This window comes from Seriola dumerili, unplaced genomic scaffold (assembly GCF_002260705.1).
Source record: "Seriola dumerili isolate Sdu_G_001 unplaced genomic scaffold, Sdu_1.0 BDQW01000016.1, whole genome shotgun sequence".
Classification (NCBI taxonomy): Eukaryota; Metazoa; Chordata; class Actinopteri; order Carangiformes; family Carangidae; genus Seriola; species Seriola dumerili.
The window spans coordinates 706,910-733,012 of NW_019174271.1; the positions used below are offsets into that span (position 1 = coordinate 706,910).

The following is a 26,103-nucleotide window of genomic DNA, read 5'->3' on the forward strand; positions in this document are numbered from 1 at the left end:
GTGTTAGAGAAAGAGTTCCTGCCTTGGCACATGCCTAGGAATTCTGTAGTCTGTGAGGGATGGAGCCTGCTCTTCCACACATTGAGGCACAGTCTCAGGTGCTCTAAGTGCTGCAGGAGCTGGGCCACATTGTTGTGTCTGAGCGAACATACACCACCCAGTTGTCCAGGTAATTGAGGATGCGAAGACCTTGGTCCCAGGATTGCATCCATGCACCTTGTGAATGTGCAGGGGGCTAATGATATCCTGAATAGGACAACACAGAACTTGAAGGCTCTGCCATCAAAGGCAAACCTAAGGTAGTGTCTGCGTCCCTCCCATATTGGGATCTGAAAATATGCATCCTCCAGGTCGATCGTGGCATACCTTGGGGGATAGCCTGTCAAACCCTCGGCACAGTCAATGTCTTGCATTGTTGGGGTCTCAAAAACTTGTTGAGCCCTCTCAAATCCCAAATTGGCCTCAGCCTCCCATGTTCTTTGGGAATAAGAAAATAATGGGAATAGAACCCAGCCCACTGATTTTCCTGTTCACCTCTCTGATGGCTTTCTTTGCCAAGAGAGAGAGATGCAGAAACTGCAAACTATAACCTTGAGTCATGATGGAAACTACCCAGGGGTCCAACCCAAGTGTCTCCCAGGACAGGTGTTGTCCAGCTGTCCCTGGATTGCCATAGCTGCTTGCACTCTGGCAAGCATTGCATCATTTTAGCGTTCCTGCTTGGGCAGCTCGGCTTCCCCAAGACAGACTTGGTGGGGGACACCAAGGTCCCTAAGGCCTGATCCATGGGAGGTGGTGGTCCACAGCCAATCTTCTCCAGACCATGCACACATGTTAGTCGTTGGCATAGACCTGACCAGCGACGGACTTCAGATGTTTTATAAACTGCTTCAGTACCAGTTCCTCTAAATCGGGAAGCAGCTGTACAGAAAAACAGCATGACTGTCTCACCTCATCACCAAAACGGGAGGCTGCCTGGCCTGGCTCAGCTGGCATTTCAATTTCCAATGTTTGAGCAGCCCAAGTAATGAGTTGGTAATAGATGGGAGGTCGTTGCCCTTGCTCCTCCTCTACCTGCCTCGCCTCCATACACACCTGACCAGGGGGAAGGTCTTCGACCTCCGACTCAAATCCCTGGATGTCGTTCTCCCCTTCATCTGATGCATTCGATATGGGACACACTAGATTAAGCTCCTCCTGCCTCATCTGGGCAGAGGAGGGCTGCTGTGCAGTAAATGGTACTGCCACAGGCTGCACACCTGGTATTGACCGATTGAGGCTCCACCCCCAATTGGTCATTCAAAACCACCACTCTCGGCTGCTTCACCTGCTGCAGCTGGCTGGACGCTTGTGAGAGAATGCTAGAGCCCCAGCCTCCTGGCTGGCCATGTGTGCATGGTCCATAAGCAATGGACACATTGATTGCGACCATCCTCCATAGGTATTTTTTATCCCACAGCCCAAACAGGCCTGGGCTACCAGGTTTTCCATTTTGCTTTTTTTTAAACAACCGATATGTTTGAATGTATGTGAATGCAACTCAAGATTAGCTGGAAAATGTGTTCCACCACTAGCACTATTCACCCCTAATACATCCAGCACTCTGACACAAAGCCTCAAAGTGGAACTTGGAGGTGTGCCGATCACCCGGCTTTTCCCTTGTTTACTTCCTGAAATCACACATGGCTAAAGTATGTTCACTCGCGTCGTATTCCACAAGGAACAATGGCTGTGAACGTTGTCGCCAACACACACAAGCCACACTTCAGCCATGGTGTAAAAGCGAACGGCTGAAAAACGGGCCTGCTGCCTACATCGGACTTCACGGACTTCACATTGGACAAGCAGCAAACCGGAAAAAACACGGTGCCACAAGCTTTCACCAGCCTGTTTGTAAGACAATGCAGCAATCCAGAGAGGGGGCCATAGACCAGCTCTCCTACTTACAAGGTTAGTGGACCACGCTGTTGTCAAACATAAATGCTACATTCACTACTCAAATGTCAAGATACACACGTCTTGGAAATCAAGGAATGAAAGAGGCCACGCATCCATGGTGCTTATATAACCACGTGTTACCAATCAGTACATGGCCACCACAGGTGATGTGTCAGGTGTAGCCATGTCAGCTGTCCCCGTGGGGGTCAGTCCGTGTACATATGGAAAATGTAGGGTGGAGAGATACGCCAGAGCCAATTTCACGCCGGTGGCTTAAAACCATTAGCCTACATTTATTACTGCATTATTAGTTATTACTACATCTACAACTGTAACAAACACATCTCCAGTCTGACACGTGTCATGTGTCTTGTTTCAGGCCATATGTTTATGCCATGCACTCTGAGCAACCAGACACATATGGACACAAAATGGGGCCCATGAGCATAGAAGTGAGTACAGTGTGTCTGCTGTGTGCGTGTCTACTGTGTGTCTGTTTATCTGCTTTGTGTTAGTCTGATGCTGAATTTAGAAATAAAGCCATGTGTGTGCGTGTGTTATGTATCATCTGGACTGTGACTCCCTCTGTGGTTTCCAGCTGAACAACCCTCTGAGGGTCATCGACAGAATCGTAGGTCAGCTGATGGACGGACTGAAGCAGATGAAGTTGCACCGCTGTGTCAACATCATCCTGGTGGGAGATCACGGTACAGACTCACACAACAGCACAGACAAAGCAGCTCCAGTGAAACAAGCTAAACAGAAGAGCTTTGGTACCTAGGTAATCCTCCTGTGTGTTCTCAGGTATGGAGGAGGCTCACTGCGACCGCACAGAGTTCCTCAGCAACTACATCACCAATGTTGATGACATCATCCTCATCCCGGGATCCCTGGGCAGAATACGTTCCAGATACCCCAACAACGCCAAATGTGAGGAAAAACGTTTATAATATTTAAATTTTTATTGAGGGGTGACACCCTGTTTTACATATACACCAATTTGTGTGTGTTTTTGTTTTGCTTGCATTTTTGTTTGTTTTTGGTTTTGTTTCCCTCGTTACTTTTCATGAACCTTCACCTGAAATTATTTAGGATTTCTCTTATTCCTGTAGAAATCTTCAGTTTTCTCTGCGTCGGGTCTGTTAGAGCCTCATCAGCAAACATGAAAACAGTAAACTGTAGCCAAGAACAAAAAGCTTCTGAGTGCACAGTGCTTACAGTGGCTGCCAGAGGTGCTGACTCAAGTTTGCGTATTGGACTTGAGTCGCACTTAAATTGCACACACAGTGACTTGAGACTTGAGACTTGGCACTCATGAACAATCTTTACTTTCTATTTTTAGTGCATTGACATGATAGTGTCTGGCATGCTGAATTTGCACGTCATTTCCTCTGAGGGCGAGAGAAGGAAGGAGCAAGAGAGATTGATAGAGCTGTGTGGTGATCAGCCCAGTGGAGCAGACTGTGTGGCACACTGTGTGTCTGTCAACTCCCTCACGTCTGTCCGTCTTCCCAGCACACTATGTTTGGTTCAGTCCCATGGCTCCGTCCACACGCTGTTTGTGTCTTTATCAACATTTAAACTCTGGGGCAGCCAGAAATGGACTGTTACTAAATTGTTTTACATGAACAAATTTTAAAGAAGAAAAAAAAACAAAACTAAAAACTATGCTCTTACTCTTTTCTGCTTCATCAGAAATCCTAATACACTAATTAAAGTCCTCAAAGTCTGTGTGATCAGCTCGGACCCTCAGAATTTTATCACAGAAAGATCCAGTGAAGGAGAAAAACTACTAAAATTAAAATATGTCTGTTGTTGGGTTTGCTACTTTACTGTCCAGTCTGAACGTCTCTCTCTCTGTAGCTGCTAACTTATACAGAGGAAAGTGAAAAACAAACTACAGTAAGCCGGTTGTTCTATGTCATGTGCTGTTCCCCTCTGTTTACTCCATGATTCTTTGTAAAGTGTCTCCAGACGGGTTTTTATAGGCCAGTCCAAGTCAAAATCTGGGGCCGATTTGTATTCCCACTCCGTCCCTGTTCCATTCCTTCTTATCATGTATAACTTTATAGATAAAGTATTAATACGTGCTTTGAATTCCTTAGATATGGTGATGTAGTGTTCTAAACAGACTGGATGACAGCAGATGATATATCGCTCATTACAACCATAAGAGACTTGAGACTTGACTTGGACTTGAAAAAATGCCTTATAAGCATCTCTGGTGGCTGCCACTGGAAATTTCGTTGTAAATATGCTGTGTCAGACCAAAGCAATGGTACAACTTAAACAGAAGTGTTCGTACTTCTCAGCAGGTGAAGGTGATGAAGTTTAGTTTTTCTGTTCTGTTCAGTATGTTTCAGTGTTATACTTCAGTGATGTTAAAGTTTTCATTGCTCTGACTTTTTTTTTCAGATGATCCCAAAGCTGTTGTTGCAAATCTAACAGTAAGTATGAGGCTTGATGACTTATGAAATATGAACTGTGTGAATTAAAAAGAACTGATGGAGAATTCTCTAAAATGTAATAACAACAGAATAGTACTGTGGAAGAGCCAGTCGGGTTAAAGATGTGACACTGGTCATAATAACACTGACACTGTGTTTCAGTGTAAGAAAACAGAGCAGCACTTTAAGCCGTACCTGAAGCAGCACCTGCCCAAGAGACTGCACTACGCGAACAACCGACGTATTGAGGACATTCACCTGTTGGTGGAGAGGAAGTGGCACGTGGCCAGGTACAGCACCACCACTACAACAGGAAGTGCAGATATATATGATTTAAAGGAGCTATTTGTAAGTTTAGCTATTTCTACATAGCTAATGTTAGCATTAACAGCTATTTACTTACCAGTCTGTTGTTCCGCATCAAACTTAATTCCTTTACTCACCAAGAGTTGTCTCCAGAGGTGGAAAGCAACCTTCTTGTTTTGCTTCTATTTCTATCACTTCTATTCCTTTACTAAAGTTAGCATGCTAACCAGCTAGCCCCGGCCCGTTCCAGACCGTCTCGTCCAGTCTGCCCTGAAGAAGTACCTGTTCAAAGGACAAATTATAACCTCTTGTATTGTACTGAAGCTCTTGGTAACACTGCACAGCTAATAATGCTGTTGGTGTTGTTTGCTGTCGTATTATTTTCATTACCGGCGCGCAATGAATCTTAGGATAGGTTGGGCCATGAAGGATCCACCTGTTGGAGCTCATTTGAAGGAGCCTTTGAAATCGGACTAATTGCACCGCTGTGATGCAACTGGTCTTCAAATACAGCCTCTGAAGGATGCGGCCCCTGAATTGGGACACAGCTCATATTTTTCTATTGTTTATCTCTCCATTGTCTCAACAAAAGATAAAATAACTGTCACCATAGCTGTGTTTATTATAAGTATTTATTATAAACAGCTGTACAGTGTATTGGTACCTGATAAGTCCTCAAGCTCATGGATCTATTTCTTCATGTCTCACCTGTGGCTGAGAACACAACACAGCCCCTTGCATTGTTTTAAAGCAGGGCTGTTTCTGGTCTCAGTGTTTGAGATTAATATGTCCAATCAACATGGCTGTTATACAACTGGCAGATTTACACACGAGTCCACGAGTCCAAGATTTGGACAGCAGATCTGTGGCCATACAGGCAGAAAACCCAGATCATTTCAAACTGTGTCAACTTTTCTTTCATAGAACATTTATATTACCACTCAGCTGCGAAACAATGCCATTTCTTAGTATCTTAGTTTATCCTGAATGTGACACACAGGGAGAGAAAAGGAGCAAATACCTGCCAATGATTCAAAGTGTTAAATCCAAACCAGTAAGCCAGGTGGAGTGACAGAGAAGAAGGTCTCAGTAATTTAGTTTTGATTTGTGGCTTCACCTGCTAATGAGCAGCTGCTCTGACCTCGTGTACAGTCAGTGTAGATGTGGCGTTTCCTGCCCACCCGTCGTCACTGAAGCTTTTTACTGCACATCTTGCTTCACTTACAAACACATTTCATGTCAACACGGGCTGCGATCAACACGTCATTAACACGTGCAGTGCTGAGAGGGTTTAAGATGAGCCGGCCTCAGTAACAAACCCACATCTCTGTCACAGTGCAGCTGCTGAAACATTAATGATTCGCTGAAATGAGCTCTGACAAGTTTCTGATGTGAAGCAGTGAAAAGTCTCACTGCAGCGATTCAGTGACAAAGTAAACCATGAAGTCATCACGGGCAAGAGTAAAAACAAACACTGCTGTGTGTGTGTGTGTGTGTGTGTGTGTGTGTGTGTGTGTGTGTGTGTGTGTACATTTTCATGTCAGTGCAGTCTCCCTGCATAGAGCTGTCATGCTGTTTTGGTAGGTAAACCGTGGGAGAGCTACACTCTATGTCTCACAGCTCCACACACACACACACACACACACACACACACACACACACACACACACACACACACACACACACAGAGCTGCTAAATGAAAGAGATCTTTGAGGTTTCTGTGCAGCTCAGATGGACAGACGGGCTAATCATTGGCACCAGAGCTGTGAGCAAAGTGTCTGAACATTTACACACTCTCTCTCACACACACACACACACACACACACACACACACACACACACACACACACACACACACACACACACACACACACACACACACACACACACAGGCACATATACATTAGTCAGTAAATCCCAAACCAACTAACTGTTCACACTAAATGAAACACAGTTTGTCTCATTTCCCTGTCAGCTACTCATTTACATTTTCTACATGCTTGTGGCTTCACCCCAGACACACACAAACACACACACACTCATATATATTATGGTGTATAACTGGGAGTAGTGTTTTAATGGACACTTAATAAAATGTGTGTTTTTAAATTTAAGGACTGTGGTTTGAGGTGTGTGAAGGAGGTTGTCCTCTGCTGAGGACTGAAGTTTGTGAATACTGACAATATCTTGCAGTTTTCTATTGCACAGTTTAACCCATTAAAACCTGTGAGGACCTGATGCTTCCAGGTCTCTCTGAACCATCTAGACTTCTGTCACCTACAGGTATAAGATTCATGTAGTTATTAGATTTTTTTTTTACTTCTTTAAGGAGCTATTTGTAAGTTTTGCTCTTGCTACATACAGTAGCTAACATTAGCATTAGCAGCTGTTTACTTACCAGTCAAGAAGAAATGTTGCGAGTTCAGCATCAAACTTGTCTCTTGTCGTGTCTTTTTTCTACTGAAGCTAGCATGCTAACCAGCTAACTCCAGCCTTGTCACTTCCTGATAGCAAGTCACTGTACCATTTTTGCGTGTAATTGCAATTTTAGTAGGAAACTGTTCAATGTAAGACATAAAAACATAAAAACAGCCTGAGCAGGTCGTCACTGCTCTGGTCTCCCACCGAATTCAGGTTCTATATATCCTGTATGTTCTAATGCTGAGAGAACCGTCGACTGTTTCTGCAGGAAATAAGGAAAAGCCACTTTCTTGGTCTCATGTTTAGAACAAGAACATGTAAAAACGATGAATGATTCTTTAGACAGATGTGCAGCAGCCTGATTCATATCTGGAGATACTTTAATACTGAGTGACTACTTTTGACGATGAACTATGAACTTGTTGTGTAAACTCAGATCGATCACATCTCACTACAATGTGCATGAACCAGATCCTGATGTGTGAGTCATACTGTTCCCTACAGGAAAGTTCCTGAGGGGAGGAGGCACTGTGGTTTCTCTGGTGACCATGGATACGACAACAAGATCAACAGCATGCAGGTACTCTGATCATCCACAAGGATGGATTATGGATGGATCATACCATAATTTTATTTAATTGTATTTAATTTATTGTAAATCATGTGACCTGTTTGTTTTTAGACGATCTTCTTGGGGTATGGGCCAACGTTTAAATTCAAGACTAAAGTTCCCGCCTTTGAAAACATTGAGCTGTATAATGTGATGTGTGGTAAGGCTTCATGTCGTCTTCTGTGTGTGTGTGGTGGGCCATGTTTTATGTGAACCTCATTGACTGATTGATTCCTCCACCTCTCAGATCTCCTGGGTCTGAAACCAGCCCCCAATAACGGAACCCACGGCAGTCTGAACCACCTGCTGAGGAGCCCCCTCTACAGACCCACCATGCCAGAAGAGGTCTCCAGACCCGCAGCATCTGGTCTGGTTCCTGCAGGGACTGACGACCTGGGCTGCAGCTGTGATGACAAGGTCAGCGGTGATGACTCGCCTGGGCCCAGCTTCCTGTAGTCCACTAAAGTGAATTCTAGTTTTCAGGAGATTGGCCTGTCAGTCAGTCAGTCAGTCAGTCAGTCAGTCAGTCAGTCAGTCAGTCACTTATATCAGTGATGACAACAGTGAGACCAAAACCATCCTCATCTTCATCACCTGCCACTGTTCTCCACACTGACACTTTATCATAAATGAGTGATAAGTAATAATCCAGATCTAACTTTTATCTTCCATGTTTTAGCAGGCGCTGTGATATGAACGTCCTGTAGTAAATGCGATGCCTCTAAAGGATCGTTCCACTTAATTACAACTTGGAACTAGGGATGTTCCGATCTCGATCCAAGTCATTTAATATTGAGTATCTGCCGATACCACGTCCCAATACTTCACACGATTCACATTTCAAATACGTTAACATTATTAACATAAATCCAATGTATATGCTTTACAATTGAAAATGCATTGAGAAAAAAATCCTGAATCCTTAATTCCTTAATGTGTTTTTAGAATAATTTTTTAAATCAAAAGTGGAGTCGATCCAGAGCAAATCTCTGGAAAAACCAAAAGCCACCTGATAAAAGACCTCATAGGTGGTCATGAACCTTGTCGTAAAGCTCTAGTAGGGCAGTATCTGAAACATAGTGGCTCCAAAAGCTCCAATAGTCGGCGATAACCTGTGGTCTCTACCACCACGATGAATTCAGCCAGCTCAGTAAACTTTTTTTCTCTGCTATCATCCAGTGTAGGTTGCCTCGGTGCAGCCTTTGCCTGAGTTACCTGAGTGAACTCACTGTATTCTGTTAAGTGTTTATTCTTCAGGTGCTGTAGTATGGAACGCAGCTCTGTTACTACTGCCTCGTGAAATGCTCACAGAGCAGACATGGCAGTAGCTGTTGTTCTCGCTTTCCAGTTAAATTTATTTCCACACTTCAATTCAATTAGGACATCCCTACTTGGAACTAGTTTTCACATATTGATTATTGGTTCTATTGGTTTTGATGATATTGTATACACCACAGTTATGGCTGAGCTCTTGTAATGCTGCGACATCACTGAAGAAGCCTGACCGTACAAGAAACACAAGGTGCTCTGTTTCGTTGAGTGCACGGTCTGAAGGACATGGAGCATTTAGGACGTGTCCAAATCCACCAACAAAAAAATGGTCACAGAGCCGGCTGCATGGTTCAAAGGGAAGTGTTTTGGGCGTAACAAGCAATAAACAAATCAAAGTGACATCTCCCTTTAAAGTGATAGTTGGGGTTATCTGACGTGGGGTTGTGTGAGTCACTTATCTATAGTCAGTGTGTTACCTGCAGTAGATTCAGATCAGTTCTCAGTTTAGAGAAGCAACAGGAGCACCAGCACAGAAGCTGCGTGATGAGCTGCTATGGATGGAGTCAGCAGGAACCTTTTGTTTCATGTCCTTTTTTTCCTCCTCATTTCCATTCTTCTGTGTTCTGTATTTTTTAAAGTTTTGTTTTTTTGGGCATTTTTGCCTTTTTTGTGACAGCCACAGTGAGAGAGAGACAGGAAATCAGGGCGAGAGAGAGGAGGAGGTGACTTGCAGCAAAGAGCCTCTGTAGGCCAAACCTGGCCAACATTTTAAACCTCCATCACAGTTCACTGACTTTTTGGATCAACCTTTATTCAGCAACGTCTTTACGTTCCCAGATATCAGCAGCTGCTTTGGAGGCTAAAAAGTTATCACAACTGATAGACTGAGCTGATGGAACTAACGGAGATACATGGATACTTTTGGTATCTGTCGCATCACTTTTTGAGTTGATCAACAGGCCAATCCCCAAAATGATGATGTAAAACTTTAATGTGATGATGATGATCATGAACAGTCTGTCAGCTTGTTGTCAAACTGTTTCCTGTGTGTCATGAATAATGTCACAGCTCCCTCATCTCTAATTACAGTCAGTTAAGAATTAAACACTTAATTGGATCCCTCAAGTCAGGTTAGACCCTCACCATGTTCAACACGATGTGACTATTTTATTGTTCATTCATCAGGAACGATGCATTTACTGCACCACAACAGATAAAAGCTAATTTCTCCCTGCAGAACCCAAATTACAACAGTTGTGTTTTGTAGTACTTTGATATTATATATATGAGGGAGTTCATTAACCTGATGAGTCTTAATGAGAATCATCAAAAATCAGACCAAAGAGACCAGACCAGAACAGCGTCTGTGTCTGAGATGAGATAAGAAATAAGTGATGAAGTGAGAATTTATTTTAGCAATAACCCATGTGACCTGTGCACTTTTACGGCTGTTAAAAGTTACATTTATTTCACTTACTTGTCATCAGTCAGAGAATTTTCTTAGATAATGTTGTACTTGTGTCCAGGAACAAAACAATCTAAATGACAGAGTTGAGCTGGAAACTAAAATCTTTATTTCAAATGAGGAATGAACCTAATTCAACTGCTCCTCATGTGGTGAAGATAGTTGAAAGTTTCTTGATATTGTATCTGTTGCACGTTGGTATTGATGATTGGCGATAATGTAAAATCATCATCACCCTCCAGGTCACAGTGCAGATCTTCTCACCACAAAGAGGCAGCTGTTTTTAAACAAGTGTTTTTTTCAGTATTTATTTGCAAAGAAAAAAAAGAACAGAAAAAACGTTGTATGCCTTCTCACATTTTAGTACTATTTAATTGTAAGCCCACGTTCATGATGCAGATATAGAAGACAGGAATCAGCTGTAGCACAGATGAGGGTCATTGAGTTTGCTGTGTTTGCTGTAATCCCAGAAGCATTTAGTTTCCATGAACGCATGGAATTGATGATTTCAGATGCTGGAAATACCGAGGTTAGCTGAGTGTGTGGCCAGCTGTGAGATTACTTTCAACAGTACATCGAGCATCTCAGTTACTGATCTGATCTTTTTTGGGAGAGCTTTTATTAACGTTTCTGTTTTGCTTTTTCAGTGCAGTCAAACTGGTCTTTTTACACAACACACTTGTAAAAAGACTCATCTGCATGAGCATCATCATCATCAGTGACTGTTTAATTGTATGTGCCTGCCTGACCTGTGAAGATGTACCTGACTGCTGTGTTGTGTCTGATATTCAGCTTCCTGTGGAACTGAAGTCATCTTGTTGCCTCTTTGCTTCCTGCTGCAAAGCTGAAGTCAGTTCACCTCCACGTCCATTCACTCACCTTTAAACTGAATTTTGACTTTGTTTACTAAAGAAAAGACGGATCTCTCTTTTCACTGAACCATTTACACGAGACAACCTTCTCCCATCCAGACATCCTCAGTGTATCTGTGGAGATGTGAACTGTCTGGACTGGTTAGAACTGGATCCGGCTCTGCTGCTGCCTCACACTGTTTCACTTTACTGTGTCTGTGATTCCCATGAAGATCTCTGGCAAGAGATTGTTTCAATCTCCGATCTTTTTGCAGTTGCGTGTAAAAAGTAGGGGCCAGAGAGGTTTGAAAGTGACCCTTGTACGAGGCTATAACCTGGAGTCACTGTGGCTCTGTCTCTTACAGAACAAAGTGGAGGAGCTAAACCAGCGACTGAGGCAAGCTATTGATGGTCAGTGTCACATGAAAGACGTGTCCTTTATACAATCTGGAGGTTGATGAGAATTAGTCCATTCATGATATTAATGGTCGCTTACATATGATGATGTCTAATACAGTAAATCATCCTGTGACTGCCACGTGTTAATCAAAACATCAATATCATATTCATGTACAGGTGCATCATTGTGAATGTGTGCTGTTCCACTTCCTCTTCTTTGCTCCTCCTCCTCCTCAGACAGCAGGAACCTGCCGTACGGTCGACCTGCTGTGCTCTTCCGTACCAAATACTCCATCCTCCACCACAGTGACTACATTAGCGGCTACAGCGAGGCTCTGTCTATGCCCCTGTGGACGTCGTACACCGTCAGCAGACAGGTACCGTGCACCCTCCGCTCTCTGCCATGGTTAAAGCTTATTAGATGTATTTACTGTGGGATTTCAAATATTAAGTAAACAATGGACCTCACAGTATCCAGATGCTGCTGTAAAGTCTCAGTCTCATACCAACAGGAAACAGATACATCTAGTATCATGTTTGTTCCATTATTAACAGATGACTCAGCTAAATCTGAACATTACCTGTTGAACATTTCATGCTTTTGTTCATGAAGGGAAGATTTTTAAAAGAAATGAAAAGGTCAAATTAGGTCGGAAGCGTAATGCATTCACTTGAGAAAAAAGATTCCGCTCTGTTTTTCTGAATTAACGAGGTAACTATCTCAGAATTCTGAGATAAATTTGCAGCTGCTAACAGCTGTAAGTGTAAATGTGAAGGGGGGTCAAATAATAACAGTTCATTGGAGCAGTGCTTCTCAAACGTTTTCACATCAAGGAGCCTTAACCTCACACAAATTGGACCACCGAATCCCATGTTGGGAATGTTTAAACCCATGGCCAACATTGTTATACCTCCTGTCACTGTGTTACTTATGGATGGAATTATAGAGAAAATAGATCAATCCCCTTTTTTCTGGGACCCCTACGAACCTTGAGAGGGTCCCAGTTTTTTTTGGAAGACAATGCAATGCAAAATCCTCCAGCTGCCACACTTGTTGTTTGCTATTACTTAATGAAATACTAACATGTTCTAACCAGCTCATAGCTGCCGACATGTAAGGTCTGAATGTCAGTTGTAAAACTATTAAAAGAAACATTATGCATTTTCATGTTTTAAGACATGACTACATGTGAACTCAAAATCCAGATCCAGATAAATTTGTTGTGTTTTTTTTTCTGCTTTTCTCATAAAATAAATGAAACCATTTCTCTTCAACACTGATTTGCAAGTTTCAAGTTGCAAGTTATTGATTTTTCACTCTGTGCTTCAGGTGCCACATGCTGGCAGAGGTACAGTTAAACCTCTTATTGTTATTAACCAGTGAACACCTGACAACCACCAACAGTCCTGTGTGTGTGTGTGTGTGTGTGTGTGTGTGTGTGTGTGTGTGTGTGTGTGTGTGTGTGTGTGTGTGTGTGTGTGTGTGTGGTGTGTGGTGTGTGCGTGTGTGGTCCTCCAGGTAGAAATGTCTCCTCTGCCTGAAGCCCTGTCCAACTGTGTGAGACCTGATAGCAGAGTCCCTCCGGCCTACAGCCAGTCCTGCACCAACTACAGAGCTGACAAACAGATCGGCTACGCCTTCCTGTACCCGCCACGTGAGTTCAGCAGCTCAGCTTTAGACACAGAATACAGGAAGTACACACAACGTATTCAGACCCCTTCACTTTTCAGATTTCCTTTATTTCAATACATTTTTGCACATTAATCTACACTAAATAATCCATAATTACAGTGAAAACACAACTTTTTCAAACGTGTTAAAAATCAAAAACCAAAATCTCTTATTTACAAAAGTCTTCAGACCATTTCCTGTGGCTCTAAACTGTGGTCAGCTGCTTCCTGTTTGCTTGAATGATGCTTTAGATGAGTCTAGAACTTGACTGAGTCCACCTGTAGTGAACTGAATTTAGAAAGACTCACACCTGTGTGTGTCAGTTCCCACAATTCACCTGCAGGTCAGGACAAAGACATGAGGTCCAGTGAACTCTCTGTAGACCTCTGTGATCTAACTGTGGTGGGACAGAGATCTTCAGAAGTCCTCTGTTGAGATGGAGAACCTGCTGGAAGGAAAAGCATCTCAGCAACTCTCTGCATAGTTCATAGCCCCCCCCCTCCACCCCCCCACCCCCCTTCAACACTAAGTCATTATTAGTCGGTTGTCAGTCAAATGAGTTTGTTTACATCAGATCAGCTGTAGGCGACAAGCAGTGATTGAAACTCTTCTGATAACAGAACAGATAGAACTCTAACTACCTCTTTCCAACTAACAGGAAATATGTTGCCATGGATACAGTGAGTGAAGCTGTGGGCTTCAACTACAACCCCATTTTTTTTTAGCCCGTGTTTGATTGGAAAATGAAGCGTAGTGAATTATCTATTTTAACTTGCTGTTTGTTATGAACCACTGATGAACAGACAACAACACTGATCACTGACTGAGGAGCTTCTTCTTCTCTGGTTTCTGATCAGGTTTCTGGAGGTTTATTTGCAGTAGTGTTTTTTGGATGTTGATATTTGATGACTTGTTAAATGATCTTATTCATCTGATTTACTTTGGAGGTCAGTTTGAGTGCTTTGATACGATATGTGAATAAATGTAACATGCCAGTTCATAGAAAGACAATTTTAAGTTTTTGTTTTTTAATACATTTGCAAAAATTTCTAAACACATTTTTTACTGAGGGACAAAAATGTCAATTTGATCCATTTACAGTTAGATCTACAAAACAATAAAGTGGAGGAGTCTTAAGACTTCCTGAAGCTGCTGTGCAGACAGATGTAGAAAATATTTAGTAGCCCATTCATTTTCATTTTAACCTGAATATCTGTGATGTTGAAATGTTGATCAGACAAATGAAGACAATACTTTCAGTACTGACAACTCTGGACTCTTACATGTTTATAATAAAGGGTGAATCAGTGCACTGAGAAAAAAAATGTCTTAATTGATTAGAAATGATTCATAAAAAGTATTAATTGATATAGAAATAATACATGGTTGCTGCCCCAACCCAAGTCTTTGATTTATTTACTTACATAATAAATTGTAAGTTTTGACTCAACACCTTCATCACTGATCTGCCATCATCAGGTGTAGTATCTGATGTCGTTTTCTTTCTTCTCTCTTGACAGAATTATCTTCAACCACAGATAAGAAATACGACGCTGTCCTGATCACCAACACTGTTCCCATGTTTCCTGCGTTCAAGAGTGAGTCAGTGTTCACAGCTGAACTGCGGGAGAGGAGTCCTGATCGGACCTTTCCCTGTTTCTCTGATCAATATTAATCAATACTCATAGATTCAGTCCTGTACTCACTGCTTCTCTTTCTCCTCCATCGCCTCCTGTTTCCTCCATCTTTCTCTCTGTCTCTCTTCCATCCCTCTCTCTCCCTCTCTCTATCTCTGTTTGTCTCTCCCCTCCCCCTCTCTCTCTCCCCCTCTCTCTGTCTCTCCTCCACCTCTCTCTCTCTCTCTCTCTCTCTCTCTCTCTTCAACCACTCCCCCGCCCTTCTCTCTCAGGAGTGTGGAGTTACTTCCAGAGAGCTCTGCTGAAGAAATTTGCGACAGAGAGAAATGGAGTGAACGTGCTCATTGGACCCGTGTTTGACTACAACTATGATGGAGTCAGAGACTCAGCAGAGAAGATTAAAGAGTGAGAACATTTGTTATACTTGACTTTTAATTCAGCTTCACTGCAGCTACAAACGTTTCGGTGCAGAATTCAGTCCAAAATCATTTCGAACTGACAGTATGACTAACTTCCTCCTGATGAAGTTTAAATTAAATCCAGTTTTTCTTGAGAAAAAAAAAATTATTTCAGAAAAGTTTGTTCTGTTAGAAATAAAAGTTGAGCTGGATACTGTTTGGTCTTTATTGCAGGTTTGTAAGTGGGACGATACCTATCCCCACGCACTACTTTGTGGTCCTGACCAGCTGTTTAGACTTCACACAGGCTGCAGACTCGTGCAGCGGCCCGCTCACCAGCGCCGCCTTCATCCTGCCACACAGACCCAACAATGACGAGACCTGCAACGTAAGTGGCATCTCGTCTCTAAACGCATCGTCACATTTCCAGATCTGAGGATCAGTAAATCACACAGCTGATAACACCCCTCCAGAGGATCAGAGCCTCCTCTCTTCTGATTGGCTCACCGACCTGTTGTTACTAAAGCTCCAGAGAGAAGCCTGAGAGAGGAGATGTAAAACTACACTGAGATGGTTTTTGGTTCTTAAAACCACAAATATATCTTCTTATGGATCAACACTACAGATAAAACACAGCAGGAAAATATGGGGCTTTAAGAAATTCAAAGTGTCTTCAAAACTGCTATAGTTTTATACAGCTGTCACTCTCTCTACAGTATAACATTTTGGTTCAGCAGCTCTGAAATCTACAGAAATCACAGACTTCCTCCTCCCACCAGCTGACTCACTGTACAACAAACACATAATCAAAAGGGCAGGTAAAATCACACCTGACCACCTCGGGTCGATGCCAGTTTCCTTTTCTCTCTTATATGTTTGACTCATTTCAGAGTAGAACTGTCTGTGCAAACAATGTTCCAATGTTGTCAGCATAAATAGGTTCATCCCACTCTTTGCCACTGCCGTTGTCATGTCGCACGCACTCAAACATGAAGCAACGCACAGCACACCAGTCCGACACATGAAAGTAACAACATAGTGCCCGGGGGGTTCACCTGACAGAGCGCATGCCATTTCAATTCAGGATATATTACGTACTATCGGATTGAGAAGAGATTTTGTGGTATCGCCCACCCCGACTCATTATCTGTGCACCTCTGCCCTCTGAGAGGTGCTACAGTTCCTCGACCACCAAGACCACTTGGTTCAGGATCAGCTGCTGTAATAAGGATCAGATTAATTCACTTCTAATTCACTTCTAATTGCTCTGTAGTCGGTGATTATATTTACTGTGTGATGTGTTATAAGTAGCTACTGTACATGCTGCGCAGCTGACACTGCTCATGCTTGTGTGTCCTCCTCACCGCCTGCATGCAGAGCTCAGAGGAGGAGTCCCGCTGGGTGGAGGACCTGATGAAGATGCACACGGCTCGGGTCAGGGACGTGGAGATCCTGACAGGCCTGGACCTGTACCGCAGAACCACCCGGAGCTACGCCGAGATCCTCTCGCTCAAAACCTACATGCACACGTACGAGAGCGAGATCTGATCTGATCTCCGTCTGTGTTACTGATGTTTTTCAGCCGTGGTGGACGTATGTGGTATAAGAGGAGGTGTGATCATCTCTGTTACACTGACCTACACTAGCTTCAGCTCTCACCAGATGCTACGTCCTGCAATGTCCATGCTGTGGCATTTGGTTTCAACTCATTCATTTCATCCAGTTGTTAAGATGCAGCTTTAACACTACTGAGCTACAAGCTGAGGTGCTGCTCACTTTAGTTTATTGTTGTTTCCTGTTTGGCTCAAATTCAGTTAAATTACAATCACATTTCAGTGAAGTGACATCAAACTGAAATGAAAAAAAAATCAAATTATTTTCTAGAGCAGAATTTGTCATGTGTTAGAAAAATCTGGCACATTTTAATGATGTAAAAATATTTAATTGCACTACAAAGAATCAGAATCAGTTCCAGACAAAACTGTCACATCACTATTAAAGCAGGATTATTGAACTGGTGCAACAAGCACATATTTTCATATGATACCAACCCCGTGATTAAGAGGAAGTTACCTTCATTTTTTTGACATTGAACAATAATGCAATGTGTTTCCGTGTGTGTGTGTGTGTGTGTGTGTGTGTGTGTGTGTGTGTGTGTGTGTGTGTGTGTGTTTATTTTCTGTTTGTTTGACTGTTGTGTGTGTTGTGTTGACTTTTTGTTCTGTGCACAATAACAATAATGTCAATGATGATGATCTAGTATTGTGTTTTTTCCCTAAAACATTAACCACCTGTGAGGACTGACCTATTTATGCTGTATGTAAATTTCATCACAATAAACTTGTGTTTTTACTAAATCAGATGTGGTGCAGATTCAGTTACCACACTAACACTGGGTGGTTCCTCCTTTGCTCTCAAACAGCCTCAGTTCTCCCTGTCATGGTTCCACCTGATGTTGAAACTCTCCTCCATGATGCATCACATCATTTCTGCTGATATATATCATGCTGCCACTCTCCTGTTCTACCACATTCCAAAGGTCTTCTACTGGGTTCAGGTCTGGAGAATCCTGCTGGAAGTAGCCATTAGAAGAACGTAAACTGAGGCTATGAAGGGGTGAACATGGTCATCAACAACACTCAGATTGACCGTGACATTCAGACCATAATTGATTGGTATTAAGGTCCAAAGTCAGTCAAGAAAACATTTCCCACACCACCATCACCACCATCACCAGCCTGGACTGTTGGCACAAGGCAGGTTGGGTCCATAGATTTATGCTTGTAAATATTTCTTTGTCCCGTTATCTCAAGATAACAGAGCTCATTATCCTGAGATCATGAGATATCAGGAGAAAATCATTTTTTGTTATCCTGAGATAACAAGATAATTATCCTGTTATTTTGAGATAACAAAGCTTTTTTCTCATTTTAATGATCTTGTTAATCAGAGATCAGATGTGCCAAGCCTGTATACAGATGCAAACTAAAAAATATATTTGCAAATGTGGCCGTGGAAAAATTGACTTTTCTCTAACTTTGAGGATCAGGATTTTTTGAGGTTCAATAACTTGAACATAACCCTAACCCAAACTAAGTGCTGTAGTATGAGCAACAGGAGACGTGAAGTGATTTTGTGTATAAGTGTATAAGTCTGTTATTGAATAGATTTGTCTCATCTTTTTTCAGTGTTGCACTTTGTAGATAGTGCCTGCACACTCACAGCATGCTGCACATAGAGACCAATTAAAATGTTATTTCTCCATCTCAGATGAAAATAAGGATTAAGCCCATTGTCGACCTTACTACAGTAGGAAAGAAGCATCGTTTGTGTTAAAACAATTTATCGATTATTGAGTTACTGATCCCAACTTTACCACAATTACACACTTGAACCTTATAGACTCCCTCTCCACCTCCCTACACTCTTGTTTGAGTCTAATTCATTTTCTAGATGAAGATGAATTTTACATTCATTCATTGCATTTTTTTTTTCTCCAAATTTTCTATACATCGTGATTCTATCGTAGTTCTTTTGGTCGTTAGAATCAAGTGGTGTAAATGACAGAAGTATAAATGAGTTTTAAAAGCTCCATATTTTCCTCTCCTCCTGTGTTTTGTTTGAAGTGTTGATCCATAAGAAGATATATTTGTGGTTTTAAGAACCAAAAACTGACATCTGACTCACAGTCACAGAAGTCCTGACAGCTAGTTTTAAGGCTCAGTCTCTGAATACAGGCTGTGTGCATTTCTCTGTGGACTGAGGCTTTGATACTTTCACAGTATTAATATAGAAGCTAGACCTGATCTATAATCAAACTACACATGGACATCTACCTTTATAGTATATGAGACCTTTGAGGTAGACCTGGCAGTTTTTTGACAGGATGGAAAGAAAATACAGTGAAATCAATTGTTTTGCTTTCACAAATGAAATAAAAGTTTTGTGAATGTGGAAATGGGTTTCAATCTGTGCTTACGCCCTTTTAAGATATTACTTTATTATTCCTGCAGTGGAGACATTTGCAGTATTACAGCAGCACAGTGGACAGTACAGAGAAAGAAAAACTGCAAAATGACAATGCCAAATAATTAAAAAGGATAAATAATATAATATGTACAATTAAATACTTAAATATAACAAAAATGAAAATTTTATGACAATTAATGATGCCAGCTCAGTATATTTAACTTGTTTCCTTTAGGTTTAACAGCCGAATCTGAAGCTGACTTCACTGTTGTGGTCTCAGATCCATTCTGTTACTTTTCGAGTTAGGAGTAGATATATTGTTTGAATAAAACATATTTCCGTGGGTGCTTGAACGCACCGCGGGTTGTGAAATAGTGGAGAGAATTGACGCGTTGGTCCTAAATACTTTCACTTCCTACAACACAGAGCTGCGGAGGAGGGATTTCTCTGAAGTGCACAGCGGACGTTGTGAACAGAAGGTAAATGTGCTTCAGACTATCTAACCCTTTAGTTCATTTTCAAGCACTTCTTTGATTTTATTAATGCTATTAGTGCTTTAATTTTTTACAGCGCTTTGTTGCCGACGCAACGCAGTGGTGGGATTAATGTTCTAGCATTATGGTTTTACATGAGAACTCTACAGTTAGTTTTTTCTGTGCTAGATATCATAACAACCAAACAGCTGATACAGTTAACCGTTAGCCGATATGCACAGGTGTTCAAATTTAAAGCGAAATGAACTCGTTAGTTTTGAGTTGGTGTCTAATTATTACCGGTTAGTGACCGGTTCTTCACTGAGGAGTCATTAATAAACTAAGGATTCAGGAAACAGTTAAGCGGGAGGTCATTCATGCTGCTAATGGTTTAACCAGTATCACATCTGAAGAGGATTTAGACATTTAACAAGCTTATCAGGGGCCGGTTTCACAAAGATATTTCAGACTGGTCTGTAGTGTTGGTCCAGTCTTCATTTTGCTCATAGATAATCCAGTAGATAATCTCTACTCTGAATTTCCCAAGTAAAACATCCTTGTAACCTGAATTCTTCCTTGACATCTGTTGTGACTGTTCTGCAGTAAACATGGATCAGACAGGAGAAGCCACCAGCCTCAATGTCCTCACCTACCACAGAGAGCTGCTGGTGTCCAGGCTGAGGAGCACTCAGTGCATCCTGGACAACCTGCTGGCCTGTGGCTTCCTCTGTGAGGAGGATGCTGAGATTGTACAGCAAACCGTCACCAGGACAGATCGGGTAGGAACTACATATCTGTTTACGAAGGCTTATCCTGTAGGTCCTGTGTGTTTGTGACTTTCTTTCCTGTGATTATTTTCCTAGGTGCGAAAAATCTTGGAGCTCGTCCAGTGCAAAGGGGAGCAGGCCTGTCAGTACTTTATGTTCATTATATATAAAGTATGTGATGCGTACATAGACCTCCAGCCGTGGCTGAAAGAGATCAACTTCAACCCGAGCAGCGCCATCACGGTGATGGAGGTGGTTAACACAGATCCCAGTGAGTATCACAACCATTAATGCTGCCCTGTGCCAAGATGTTCTTTTTTAGGCTCACAAAAAAGAGCCCATATGTCTGACGCCCAGGTTTTACATAGGTATGAAGGGTGGAGCCAGAGCTACTCTACTGCTTCATATTGAAGTGTTCTATTATTCTGACCACCTATTTAGAATGAAGCTCAATAATAAGACTAGAACTGGGATACAAATGTAAAATATTACAAGTAGAAGTCCAACAATAATATATTATAATGTTTATCATAGTATTTGATTTAATGTTTAAGCAGCATTTTGTTGAAACTGGTGGGGATGAAGGTTATTTAAATATTTAACATTCTGTATAATGTAACAGTATATAGATCTAGATTCTATTCTATATTCGGGCTGGACTGTATCAAGATATTATTATATTATAATTTTGGACATCCCCCAAACCTGGAAGCAATAGCTGCCAGATAGATGTTGTGAATGTAGTGTAAAAAGTACAATACAATATGAAGAATCTAAAACATAGTAGAAAAAGTCGATTAAATGTACTTAGTTACTTTCCACAGTTGCCTGCAGATTTATCAAATTATAATTTTACAATGCAGTTTTGTTGAATTATTTCCAGCTGTGAACAGCTGCTCTGTTCACCTTGTGCGTAACATTGTGTTCACCAAACAGCATATATATATATATTATATATAACAAGTTAGGATTAGGTTTCAAACCTTGTGTGGCCTCATTACATTTCTAATTATTTTACTTCTTTTATCAGAAACATTTTTGCTCTCCTTGATGGGTTCTACTGATACCATTAATGGCTTCCTTATGTCCTCTAAGTCAGCAGGTATTGTGAGAAGTTGAGGCATGAAATGAGCCAGGACACCTGCTTCATCATGTCGTACGGCCAGCGAGAGGAGACCCGTCTAGAGGACCTCTACACGGACACTCTGATGGAACTGTTGAACGAGTGCAATGAAAGCCTGGGCTTTGTGGAGAGCCTGGACCAGCTTCTTGGGGACCACGCCGTCTTCAATCCTCAAGGGGAAATCATCTATGTGATGGGGGATGCCGGCATAGGAAAATCCATTCTCCTGCAGAAGCTGCAGAACCTCTGGTCCAAGAAGGAGCTGCAGACGGATGCCATCTTCTTCTTTAAGTTCCGCTGCAGGATGTTCAGCATCTTCAAGGAGACGGAGCAGATCTCCCTCAGAGACCTTCTGTTCAAATACAACTGTCACCCAGATCACGATCCAGATGATGAGGTGTTCGATTACATCCTGCGCTTCCCAGAGAAGGTTCTTTTTACATTTGATGGCTACGACGAGATTCAAGAGGATATAGATCTGATGAATGTCCCTGAAGTGGTCTCACCAGAAGCCAAGGCGCATCCCCTTCAGCTGCTTGTCAGCTTGCTCTGTGGGAAACTTCTCAAGAGCTCCCAGAAGGTGCTGACGGCCCGGACAGGGATTGAGATCCAGAGCAGGGTGATCAGGAAGAGGGCGGTTCTGCGAGGGTTCTCCCCAACTCACCTGAAGACCTACATCGATCTGCACTTTAAGGAGCAGGAACATCGGGAGCTGGTGTCAGTTCAGCTGGACGCCAGCCCCCACCTCTGCGGACTGTGCTGCACCCCGCTCTTCTGCTGGATTGTATTCAAGAGCTTCAGGCATCTGCACACCATGCACGATAGTTTTCATCTGCCCGACACCTGCATCACGCTCACCGGCATCTTCCTCCTGCTGTCGGAGGTGTTCCTCAGCCGCTCGGCCTTGCCGGCTCCGTCTCTGCTGAAGAAGAGCACCCGCTGCGCCTCAGAAACATTCAAAGCAGGACTGAAACCCCTCGTTGCATTTGCAAAGCTGGCGCTTCAGGGGATGGACAGAGGTAGCTTCATTTGTAACCAAGAGGAGGTCACAGCGTGTGGTCTGAGCGAGGAGGACCTACCCCTGGGCTTCCTCAGACCCGTCAGTGAGTACGACACCAGTGGAGGCCCTGCTAACTTTGAGTTCCTCCACATCACCCTGCAGTCTTTCTTGGCGGCGTTTGCGCTCGTGTTGGATGAAGAGGGTGCTGCCAACTCCATCCTCAAGTTCTTCACAGAGTGCAGCAGGAAGAGGAAACCGTCTTGTCTGCTCTTTGACATCTGTATCAGTGACAACTCAAAGCCCAGCGAGAAGAAACTGTTTGCAACCAATGAGCACCTTCAGTTCACTAACCTCTTCTTGTGTGGACTCCTCTCCAAGGCTCACACTGGCCTGATGGAGCACCTGGTGTCTCCTGTGGTACTAAAGAAGAAACGAGCCTTGCTAAAATCTTACCTGTCCTCTAGTGTGAAGTCCCACCTCCATGGCTTACCCCACTATAATGGTGACGAAGGCAAGAAGGTCCATGTTTTGCCCAACTTCCTGTGGATGCTGAGGTGCATCTTTGAGACAGGCAGCAAAGACATAGCTCAAATCACGGCCAAAGGCATCACAGCGAGCCTCATCAAGCTGGGTTACTGTAACGTTTACTCGGGCGACTGCACCGCCCTAAACTTTGTGCTGCAACACCGTCAGAAACTCCTGGGGCTCGACATGGATAACAACAACATCAGTGACTATGGGGTGAAGCAGCTGAAGCCTTCATTCTGTAAGATGACAGTGGTGAGGTAAGAGGTGTAAACATGTTTTTACCGACCTTCTGATGAGGGACATTTGGATTGATTCTATAATGCTTGTTCTTCAGGTTGTGCGTCAATCACCTGTCAGACAGCAGCATCGAGGTTCTTGCAGAGGAGCTGTGTAAGCACAAAGTTGTGGAGGTGTTGGGGTGAGTAAACATATGAATTGTTCCTGTGTGCTTGAAAACTGATTATACAGCGGAAAGGGAAAATTCTGTATTCTGATTGGTTGGAAGTTGTGGATGAATTTTTTAGTGGACCAGACAGTTTAACCAGACACCAATGATGTAGGTGTTCGTTTGCCATTCTACATTAATGCAGCCTTATGAAACTGCAGCTGGAGACAACAACAGCTGAGCCTCAGCTGACTTGGAGCTAGTGTAACCACCGACAACAACAACAGCAACAACAACAAAAACAACAACAACAACGACAAGAAAGGAATAAATAGCGTTTCAGTGTTTTCAGTGTTCACCTTTGGCAGCGACTACAGCCTTGAATCCTCTTGGGTATGACGTCACCAGAGGTTTGCACACCGTTCTTCTCTGCAGATCCCCTCAGGCTCTGTCAGGTTGGATTGGGACTGTCAGTGGACAGACATTTTCAGGGCTCCAGAGATGTTAGATGAGGTTGAAGTCAGGGCTTTGGCTGGACATTCACAGAGGAAATGGGGTTTCTGAACACACTGTATATAATATATAAAAATGTAGTGTTACATAGTATTTTGTTGCGGAAGGAAAAGATTTGGACCTTCCCAGCAGCAGCAACATTTAGTATTGCACTTCCTTTTGTTGAGAAACACATTGAAATGGTCAAAAGTGAAGGTGCAGAGGCTCAGATACCCTGACATTTAAGCCTCATTTACACGTTATCTGGATAATGACATCTGATCCCGGTCTTTGCATTTACACCTGGTATTGAAATGCGTTCTTGTTATCTTGACTGTGAGATCATACCTGAGATCTGATCACCATACGAACCTGGCCAACTCCAAATGTGGTCTGGTATGATCTGGTATTTTTTTAGTCACATGATTTTGAGTATACTGTAAATGAATGAGAGGTGGAGCAAGTAGTTGGGGGTTTTTGAGCCCTGTGTCGTTAGCAGCTGAACATTTAGCAGAAACTGCAGGGCAGAAAAAAAGACAAATATCACCATCACCAGTATCATGTGACGGGTTTTATTCAAAGCTATATCTTTGTGTCTTGGATACATAGTTATACTTTTGAATGGTAGAGTTAGAGAAAGGTAGGTTACTGCCCCAACAACAAGTGTTGATACTACTTGAAGTATGAAATGGTTCTCAGTAATTCAGGGTAACTGGACTTTTCTTGTAACTCCATAAAGTAAAACCCTGTTTTATGTTTTTCTGAGAGTGAAACTGAATCTTTATTTCTGTCCTCAGACTTTACAACAATCACATCACAGATGTTGGAGCCAAACTGGTTGCTCAGATAATTGAGGAATGCCCAAAGCTGCGAGTTGTCAAGTATGTTTCTAACCAACAAGAGAAAGAAATGATCTTATAATACTTCTTACAATAATTATGAAATGAACATGTCATGGTCTTATATCTGTCCTCAGGATTGGTAAAAACAAGATCACAAGCGTTGGTGGGAAGAATCTGGCCAGCGCCATTCAGAAGAGCTCTTCTATATTTGATGTGGGGTGAGACTCCTGCAATGACTGCATGGGCACAAAGGCCATGGTGGCCGTAGGGCATAACTTTTTTCTCAGGGATCACGGCCAGGGAGAGGGGCACCTGTCCTGGCCGACCAGAAATTCCTGGTTATTACAGCATATTCTTATCCAGCTGTGACATGTACAACAAAAACATCTGGAGAGACTTTACTAAACATTAGTGTTGTTAGCATTCCTGAAGTGACACAAAATAGTGACACAAAATTCAGAAGGGATTGATTGAACCCAAACTGGACAGACTGCCAGCCAGAACCAAAAGCCACAGATGAAATTAAAGATAGTAAACTGGACTTGTTAAATCTTTGTGTTTATGTGCTGACTGGTGCAGCTGAAGGTTTAGATGATCTTGTTTTCAGGATGTGGGGGAACAGCATCGGTGATGAAGGAGCAGAAGCGTTCGCAGAAGCTTTGAGGCACCACCCGAGTCTGACCAACCTCAGGTGAGAGGACAGCTACAGCACCCACAAAGGCATTAAAAACCTGCTGATTTAAACTCATCGTTTACATCGAGTCATTTCTGTGTTGTAGTCTCTCAGCGAATGGCATCACATCAAAAGGCGGGAAGGTCCTGACAGAAGCTCTGAGAGAGAACAGCGTCCTCAGAATATTCTGGTGAGCAGATCACTGACTGAGCTGAATGACTCTGCTGCTGTAAATGAAGGACTCTGTGTACAGAGGTTCATGTCTGTGTTGTAGGTTGGTGCAGAACGAGATGACTGACGATGCAGCTCCACACTTGGCTGAGTTGGTGAAAGCGAACTCGGGTTTAACTCACCTCTGGTATGGGAAACACACACACACACACACACACACACACACACACACACACACACACACACACACACACACACACACA

General features: G+C 42.7%; 2 protein-coding genes across 2 annotated transcripts in view; both read left to right on the forward strand.

Moving 5' to 3' along the window:
* The window catches only part of enpp2 (ectonucleotide pyrophosphatase/phosphodiesterase 2), a 35,874-nt gene extending 18,909 nt beyond the window's left edge, over window positions 1-16,965 (forward strand). Inside the window, exons 11-25 of the mRNA XM_022751021.1 lie at window positions 2,318-2,390; window positions 2,537-2,645; window positions 2,743-2,868; window positions 4,354-4,385; window positions 4,548-4,675; window positions 7,618-7,693; window positions 7,796-7,883; window positions 7,971-8,140; window positions 11,677-11,722; window positions 11,948-12,087; window positions 13,230-13,365; window positions 14,903-14,980; window positions 15,292-15,424; window positions 15,652-15,805; window positions 16,795-16,965. Coding sequence (XP_022606742.1) covers window positions 2,318-2,390; window positions 2,537-2,645; window positions 2,743-2,868; window positions 4,354-4,385; window positions 4,548-4,675; window positions 7,618-7,693; window positions 7,796-7,883; window positions 7,971-8,140; window positions 11,677-11,722; window positions 11,948-12,087; window positions 13,230-13,365; window positions 14,903-14,980; window positions 15,292-15,424; window positions 15,652-15,805; window positions 16,795-16,965 — 1,660 coding nt within the window. The remainder of the gene's footprint in view (window positions 1-2,317; window positions 2,391-2,536; window positions 2,646-2,742; window positions 2,869-4,353; window positions 4,386-4,547; window positions 4,676-7,617; window positions 7,694-7,795; window positions 7,884-7,970; window positions 8,141-11,676; window positions 11,723-11,947; window positions 12,088-13,229; window positions 13,366-14,902; window positions 14,981-15,291; window positions 15,425-15,651; window positions 15,806-16,794) is intronic.
* A 2,858-nt stretch (window positions 16,966-19,823) lies between these two features.
* nod1 (nucleotide binding oligomerization domain containing 1) overlaps window positions 19,824-26,103 on the forward strand; it is a 10,990-nt gene continuing 4,710 nt past the window's right edge. Inside the window, exons 1-10 of the mRNA XM_022750797.1 lie at window positions 19,824-19,865; window positions 20,463-20,638; window positions 20,723-20,897; window positions 21,722-23,534; window positions 23,612-23,695; window positions 24,952-25,035; window positions 25,131-25,214; window positions 25,604-25,687; window positions 25,776-25,859; window positions 25,944-26,027. Coding sequence (XP_022606518.1) covers window positions 20,468-20,638; window positions 20,723-20,897; window positions 21,722-23,534; window positions 23,612-23,695; window positions 24,952-25,035; window positions 25,131-25,214; window positions 25,604-25,687; window positions 25,776-25,859; window positions 25,944-26,027 — 2,663 coding nt within the window. The 5' untranslated portion in view covers window positions 19,824-19,865; window positions 20,463-20,467. The remainder of the gene's footprint in view (window positions 19,866-20,462; window positions 20,639-20,722; window positions 20,898-21,721; window positions 23,535-23,611; window positions 23,696-24,951; window positions 25,036-25,130; window positions 25,215-25,603; window positions 25,688-25,775; window positions 25,860-25,943; window positions 26,028-26,103) is intronic.